The sequence below is a fragment of the Mustela nivalis genome, assembly GCF_964662115.1.
Source record: "Mustela nivalis genome assembly, chromosome: 13".
Classification (NCBI taxonomy): Eukaryota; Metazoa; Chordata; class Mammalia; order Carnivora; family Mustelidae; genus Mustela; species Mustela nivalis.
The window spans coordinates 62,276,110-62,283,760 of NC_139032.1; the positions used below are offsets into that span (position 1 = coordinate 62,276,110).

Consider the following 7,651-nt stretch of genomic DNA (forward strand, 5'->3'; position numbering starts at 1 on the left):
GATATGTGAATGGAGGCCGCCCAGAAGGAGTCGGATTGGGGGCCTGATCTGGAGGTACTACGGACCTAGGAGACTTCTGCCGAGCTGTGACCTGGGTGAGGAGGGTGGTACGATTCCCAAAAGAGAGTGTGTGCACTGAGCAGGGCTGGAGAGCATAGAGCAAAAGCAGAAAGGAGCCGATGGAAGAATCATGAGAACAAATAGAAGCCATACCCCGAGAGGAGGAAAGAATGCCAAGCAAGGTAGAAGCCAGCAGTGTCAGGAGATGCCAAGAGGTCCATCCGAAGAACAAAACGGTGTCCTCCAAATTTAGAAGCCAGAGATGAGCATATCTGGGTCATGGAGGGGATGCCAATGAGATTCCGAGTGCTTGAGAGGACATAGGAGGTGAGATGAGGAAAGAGAGACGCGTGGGGAAGTCACCCTTCCAAAAGTTCGGCCAGGAAGGGAGAAGTTAGGGCAGCAGCTGAAGGATGTTTTTAAGTAGTATTTTATCCATTCTAAAGTCATGTGTATTTTATAGAAAATCTGGGCAATAAATGAAAATAATGGAGAAGGGAACAGTAAATCCCCAATAACTTTACCAAAACTACAACCACTCCCCAGATCACCCTTTTAACATTTGACTATTGGACTTGTATTGTCTTCATAAAAATGATAGCATGTTCATTATTAAAAATGTCCTGGCTCTTAGATAAATACAGACATGAGAGCACAAAAGCCCCCCGTCTTGCCATTTGGAAACAGCCATCATTCCAGATAGTTCCTTATGCATCTTTGTTTAAAAAAAAAAAAAGGTGGAGATGGATGGGATTAGAGGGATGCTTGCACCTGTGCCCCTTCTTCAGGTATCCCCTGGTGTGGGGACGCTGTCCTCTGGTGACTGCACTTGGGTGTAGCCACAAGAAGCATGCTGGATGGAAGGTTGTGGAACCCTAGGGCCTTGTCCCTCGGGTGCTGGTCCTCAGGTCAGTGGGAAGGAGGAAGACAGAGCCTGTGTGTGAGTCTGGAAGTTCGGTGGCCTGAAAGTGGTCTTGGTGAGCGAGCAGCGGGCTGCAGCTGCCTCCTCATCCTCAGGCTGGTGCTGGGAGGGCTGTGGGGGAAGGCTTGTCTCAGGTAGGGGGCAAAGGGTGTGCTTGACCTGGACCTCTATCCAGCTTGACGATGCAGGCAGAACCAGGGATGGAAAAACAGGAAGAAACTGGGAGGTGTGGCATGCGTGGTCTCTTTTCTTCAAAATGGGGAAGGAAAGGGGTGGCGAAACAGAGAAGAATGTTCCAAGAAGCATAGGGGGGACTGTATGGGATGGTCTAAATGTTGTGGTTCATGGCGGCCAGACCCTTGCTGAGTGGGAGAATGCCAACATGGCGACCCTTGGTGTCGGGCCATGTAGAAGCTTGGTGCTGGGGACGTTCAGCCCGGAGAGGCAGCTCAGGAATGGGGAGAGAAGCGCTGACTACCTCCTGCCTCACCCCACAGGGCTCATTTCGTGTCTTTTGGTTTAAGACCTTGTGAAATATTTTTCTTTTCTGGGGACTTGGGCCAGCCCTCTCCGAGGTGACATCAAAGAGGGAGAGGGTGACTCCTGGACACATGCCACAGAATGTATTCCAGGGGGCACAGCACAAAGGCTGGGAGAGAGGCATGGGTTTGGGGAGAAGAAGTGTGGGAGAAAACAGACTATGGAATGACTTTTATTTTGGCCGCTGCCCAAGGTGGCAGGAATGTGAGGCTTGAGTTACTGTGTGACCCCTAGTTTCTAAAAGGGTCTACCCAGCAGTCTTAGCCAGAAAAGTCCTGACTTTCTCCTTTCAGTGCCTTTCCCTCTGGACCCTCATGATCAGCCCCAACCTACTCGTGGAGTAAAGGAATGGGCAAGGCCAGCCAGCATGGTGGAGTTCTGGGATCCAGTACCAAAGCTGGCTTAAATCCCTCTTGGAAGCTGAACTAGGGCAGACCCAGGAGTCTCCAGCAGATGGCCTGCACCCTGGGTTCAGATCTCTGAAGTGCTTGCTTTTGTTTTGTTTTCTGCTATACGGAGGACATGGTCACCATCTAGAGGGGGTCAGAGAGCTGTAGCCCGCTGCTTGGGCTCCGAGCTCCCTGCCCCAAAGATGGTCAGGCCAGGGCTGGAAAGCCTCCCTCAGGCAGAGGCTGAGGGACACCACCTGTAGCACTTTCCATCCTAGGGAGTCCAGGGTCTTACCAGCAACCTGAGATGGGTATGCGGGTTGGAGTTGGCTTCTAACTTTTAGCTCTCACTTACTTTTCACAGCTGCACTTGGTTGCCCTGAACACGCCGTTTTCTGGGGACTTCCGAGCTGATTTTCAGTGCTTCCAGCAGGCCAGGGCTGCGGGGCTGTTGTCCACCTACCGGGCTTTCCTGTCCTCCCATCTGCAAGACCTCTCCACGGTTGTGAGGAAAGCAGAGAGATACAGCCTTCCAATAGTGAACCTCAGGGTAAGCATAAGTATTCTTCCCAGTGGCTGCTGGAGGCACTGGTTTCACAGAGACCGAGATCGTCAGAGGCATGCTGGTTCCAGACCCTGCCTCTCCCTGACTGGCTGTGTGCCTGGGTGGGTCAGTTGAACCTCTCTGCGCCTTGGCTTCCTGACATATACCATGGTCCTTCCTGCTTAGATTGTATGACTCTCGGAGCAGACAAGTACAAAGTGCTTTCTACCCATCATCTTAATAGACACTTCCAATAAAAAGGAGTTATTCTTTCCTCAAATCATCATATGTGGAAACTGAGGCACAAAGGGAGAGAGGAATTTGCTGAAAATCACTAGAAACCAGAAGTCAGGTCCTTGATGCCCAGTTTGGGATTCCCAGTTCCAGAGAGGAGCTGGTGAGCACTGGTCCCAGAGCAGAGCCCAATTGTCCTGGCCCCTACTTTGGTCCTCTTGGCACATCCAAACTGCCTGAACCTGGCAGGTATTTCTCTGCCCCTTTTTGCTGGCAAGGCGCGGCCTTGTAGGACCCCTGTTCCACCAGGGAAATGGCCGGTTCCTTTAATTCCATGAAGGGACAGCTCTGTTACCGCTCACACGCAGCCTGGACCCTGACCTCTCACTGTATTTCACTTACTCTGAGACCTCCAAGGCCCTGTGACCCGTCGTGCTCCAATTTGGTACCTCCAGATGCCACACCTGGTCCTTTCCTTCTCTTTCCCTGAGGTTCTGTTCTGCCACATTCACCCACTCAGATGACCAGTATTCTTGGAATACAGATAACTGAAGGGCACTAGGCTCCTTCAGGAAAAGGAGTGAGAGGGTCATCTCCATACAGTGCAGTTTGGCACAAGCCCTGGCACAACTCTGAAGTTCAATATATATGTAGAAAATTTTTAAAAAATAAAAATTAGTGAGGCACCTGGGTGGCTCAGTGGATTGGGCCTCTGCCTTTGGCTCAGATCATGGTCTCAGTGTCCTGGGATTGAGCCCCGCATCGGGCTCTCTGCTTGGCGGGGAGCCTGCTTCCCTTCCTCTATCTCTGCCTGCCTCTCTGCCTACTTGTGATCTCTCTCTCTGTGTCAAATAAAAGAAAATAAAATCTTTGAAAAAAAATTAGTAAAGACCTAAAACACAGTTTTGATGGGGGGAGGGAACCTTTATATGCCTATAATAAGAGAGATTACCTCAAGAAATAAACAATAAAAGCAAAAGCGTTCAAGGATGGATTGTAAAATCAAACCACAAACATTTCCTGAGTTCCCAGTCAGTCCAGGTTCTGGGCCTGGGGCTGGTGGCTTTGGCATGGGGTGGCCTCTCAGCTTCAAAGAATGAATAAATAGGGCACCTGGGTGGCACACTTGTTAAGCATCTGCCTTCGGCTCAGGTCATGATCCTAGAGTCCTGGGATCGGGCCCTGCATCGGACTCCCTGCTCTGTGGGAAGTGTGCTTCTCCCTCTCCCACTCTCCCTGCTGTGTTCCCTCTCTTGCTGTCTCTCTCTCTGTCAAATGAATAAATAAAATCTTTTTTTAAAAAATGAATGAATAAATAGCTAGTCCAATAGCAGGCCCATAGCACAGTAACTCCAATGAAGTATTTCTATCTCTACAGGGCCAAGTACTTTTCAACAATTGGGACACAATTTTTTCTGGCCACGGAGGTCAGTTCAATACACATATTCCAATATACTCCTTTGATGGCCGAGATGTGATGACGGATCCTTCCTGGTAAGTTGGGGGTAAGCCCTCAAAGTATACGGAGTGATAGACAGTTTTAGGAGACATTCTAACAATGAGATGCTTTTACCAGCCACCCCTCTGGGCTATTGCTAACACAGAGCCTCAGCCATGCAGCTGAAGGCCATAGAGAGAGCCCTGGTCTTGCAACCGGGAAACCTGAGACCAGTCCCTTAATAAGGGACTTTTCAAGTTTCCTCCACATGATGAGCCTCAGTGGCCTCACTGTGAAATGGACAAGATTATCATATCTATGCCACAGGGTTGCTGTGAGCATAAAATGCTAAGTATGAGAATGTCTAGCATGCTGTAGACACTCAGCAAATGGTAAGGAATGCTGTTCTTCATGATCCTTTAACCCTGTGCTGTGAGCTGTGCTCTAATTCTTTGGAAATGGTGTGTGCTATTAAGATCAAGACAACTTGGTTGGGGTGCCAGGGTGGCTCAGTTGATTGACTCCTGATTTTGGTTCAGGTCTTGATCTCAGGGTCATGAGTTTAAGCCCCTCATTGGGCTCCACACAAGGCATGGAGCCTACTTAAAAAAAAGAAAGAGAGAGATTAGAACAAGTTTGGCAAAGCTTTCCTCAGTGTCTACCCTATGCCAGGCCCAATGCCCACCCAGAAGGCATAGTAATAAACCTTTACAAGGCTCACAGTCTATAGGGGAGGACAGTCACCACATAGCTACAGTTCTAGATGGAACACTGTAATTGTAAAATGGAGTAACAGGTATGATGATGGGAGCACAGAGGAAAGCTTTTTCCTTATAGGGGGCTGACAGTCAAGAATGCTGCCTGTAAGAGAAGGCATTTAGGGGACTTTGAAAGACCAGAAGGAATCCATGGTCTGAAAATGAAAGAGAAGCCACTCCAGACTATGAGACCTTGTGAGCAAAGGTTCAGAGTCACAAAAGAAGAGAGTATGGTCTGAGGACAGGTCCAAGCTGGGTGGGGATAGAATACAGGGTGTTTAGCTAGTTGGAAGGAGTGACGTTCCCCGTGGTGGGGAGAGACTATGATGTGGGGTCAGACCATGAAGAGTTCAAGAGTTGGACTTGATTTGTGACTTAGGCCTATTTGTTCTTCAATGAGGTACGCCACAAAGAAGCAACATCTCGAAAGTAACGTGGCACAATTCCTTTGCAGGCCCCAGAAGGTCATCTGGCACGGCTCCAGCCCCCATGGAGTGCGTCTTGTGGATAACTACTGTGAAGCATGGCGAACGGCTGACATGGCCGTCACGGGACTGGCCTCCCCACTGAGCACGGGGAAGATTCTGGACCAGAAAACATACAGCTGTGCTAATAGGCTCATAGTTCTGTGTATCGAAAACAGTTTCATGACAGATGCCAGGAAGTAATGACCTTCCAATGATTCATAAGGGTTTCCCAGTTTTTCTTATGTGAAGAGTTGACACTGAAATCTAAAAGGTTTAAATGTTGTAAATATTAGTTTATTTTTTATTACACATTCATCACAACAGCAACCAAAGAAAACATACCTCAATACACTCAAAACTGAAGACATAAAGGACTCAGATCAAAAATAAAATCTGATCCATCTATTGGTGCTAGATTTTGCAGGAGGTCCCGTGCGGTGTGGACACGTTCCCACCACGGTTAAGAGCGAGTTGAAAACAAAGGCCCCCTGCATTCTTCAGAAAGGAATTTCTTCCTTTAACCATTGTTGCTGAGTGTAAGATGTCTTTCATGTTTTCTCACAAAGTCAGTGTTTAGACATGTTACCCTTTCTAAGTTATGTGCCGACCGAAGGTCTTATTCTTCACGCATCTGTAATACGTATCCGTCCTTTGCTGTTCGTACAGAGACAGAACTGCTCAAAGGATCCCATTTGTATTTTCTGATATTACCAGACTTTAATGTTTATTTCCTAAACTATTATTGCCATCATGCTTTAGGAGTTTTATATTTTTACACAATCGTATTTTAGTACGGCATCTGTTTATATAACTCTGACTTGCTGGAAAAGTTTAAGCACCAAATGATCTGAAACTACAAAAGAAATTGCGCCTAATGGCTATCTTTCCCTTGGAGGCCCTCCTCCCCACCCCCAGCCCCTGATTGTATGACTTCCTTGGGGCAACACTCGAGAATTTCAACTACCATTGAACCGACAGGTTCATGAAAATGAATTTTCTGAGATGCATATATCTTCGTGCTGTATACTTCGATTTTTTTTTCCATGTAAGTGAACATAAAAACATCTTTTCCAGGCACTTTCTTCTGTTTGACTCTTTGCCCCCCGTTCCTTTATTCTCCACCGCTGATGTGGAAGTGGCCCTGGGCCGAGTTGGGTGACCCTGCCGCTGCCACACAGCCCTCAGGAGATGATCAGAGAGCAGGAGGATTTCCCATCATGCTCCTCCAGGCCTGCCTGTTGTCTCCCCCTTGGTGGGGGCAGCATGGAGTGGGCAGAAGAACCCCAGCCCAGGAAACACGGTGAACTGTGACTGCAGCAACACGTGGCCTTGGGCACGTCTGCTGGGTTCTTTCAAGGAGGTTGGCATAAAAGAGCCCTAATATCAGCCGCCAGTTATTGAACATCAACCTTATTATATGGCCCATTTGCCTTTCTTAATAACCCTGCAAGGTGGATATTTTTAGCTCCACTTTACAAATGGAAAAAAAAAAAAATTTGAGGCTCAGGAAGTCCCTTGTTTCTTGTTCCAGGTGGCCTAGCTGGTGAATGGTGGGGCTGCTTTCAGACTTGGTCTGTGTCAGCTCTTTGCAAGGAATCCCTGCAGGAGGCTGCCTGTCTGCTCTCTCCAGCTCTGAGTCTCTGATGTTCTGGCTCTTGGCTTGACCCTGCAAGAGAAACAGAATCACCAAATCCACCCAAATAGTCCTTGAGGTAGGAAGGAAATTGAGGACAAAAAAAAGCACACAGCTCAGAACCTCCACTTAGGGGCTTCCTAAATGAAAGAGTGATGAAGAATGTCTAATGAGTCACAGAATAAAAGGCAGTTACAGGTTGGAAAGTCCCAGAAGCGGGTTGTTGAGGACTGTCCCACCTACCGAGTGACGGGGGGCTGGGAACTGCCCGGCATGGACGGGAACGGAGAGAGGAGCAGGGCAGGAGGCACCGGAGGTCACGACGTGAAGACGCCATCCATTTTAGTCAGAGCCCACCACGGCCGTGGGTCACAAAGTGGGCAGGGCAAGATGGGCGTTCAGGGAGAGCCAGAGGAGGAGAGACTCCTTCCGCTAACCCCAGGAAGGGAGGGGAGTTTCCTGCCCTGGCTTCTCAGTCCTGCTTGGGCGCTGGACTCAGTATAACCCGCTGGTCCTCCTGGAAGAGGCCCCGAAGCAACCCAAGCCCTTTCAGTCTCTGAGAATGAAGGTCAAAATCCTGGGCATCCAAGACCCTTCCCTGAACAGCAGCTTTCACGTCACTTGCCAAAGGCCACCAGCCTAGTGTCCTCATGGGTCACTTCAGTG

General features: G+C 48.8%; 1 protein-coding gene across 1 annotated transcript in view; it reads left to right on the top strand.

Moving 5' to 3' along the window:
- The window catches only part of COL15A1 (collagen type XV alpha 1 chain), a 101,813-nt gene extending 95,384 nt beyond the window's left edge, over nucleotides 1–6,429 (top strand). The window contains exons 39-41 of the mRNA XM_082694514.1: nucleotides 2,276–2,461; nucleotides 4,068–4,183; nucleotides 5,340–6,429. Coding sequence (XP_082550640.1) covers nucleotides 2,276–2,461; nucleotides 4,068–4,183; nucleotides 5,340–5,553 — 516 coding nt within the window. The 3' untranslated portion in view covers nucleotides 5,554–6,429. The remainder of the gene's footprint in view (nucleotides 1–2,275; nucleotides 2,462–4,067; nucleotides 4,184–5,339) is intronic.
- The last annotated feature ends 1,222 nt before the right edge of the window (nucleotides 6,430–7,651 follow it).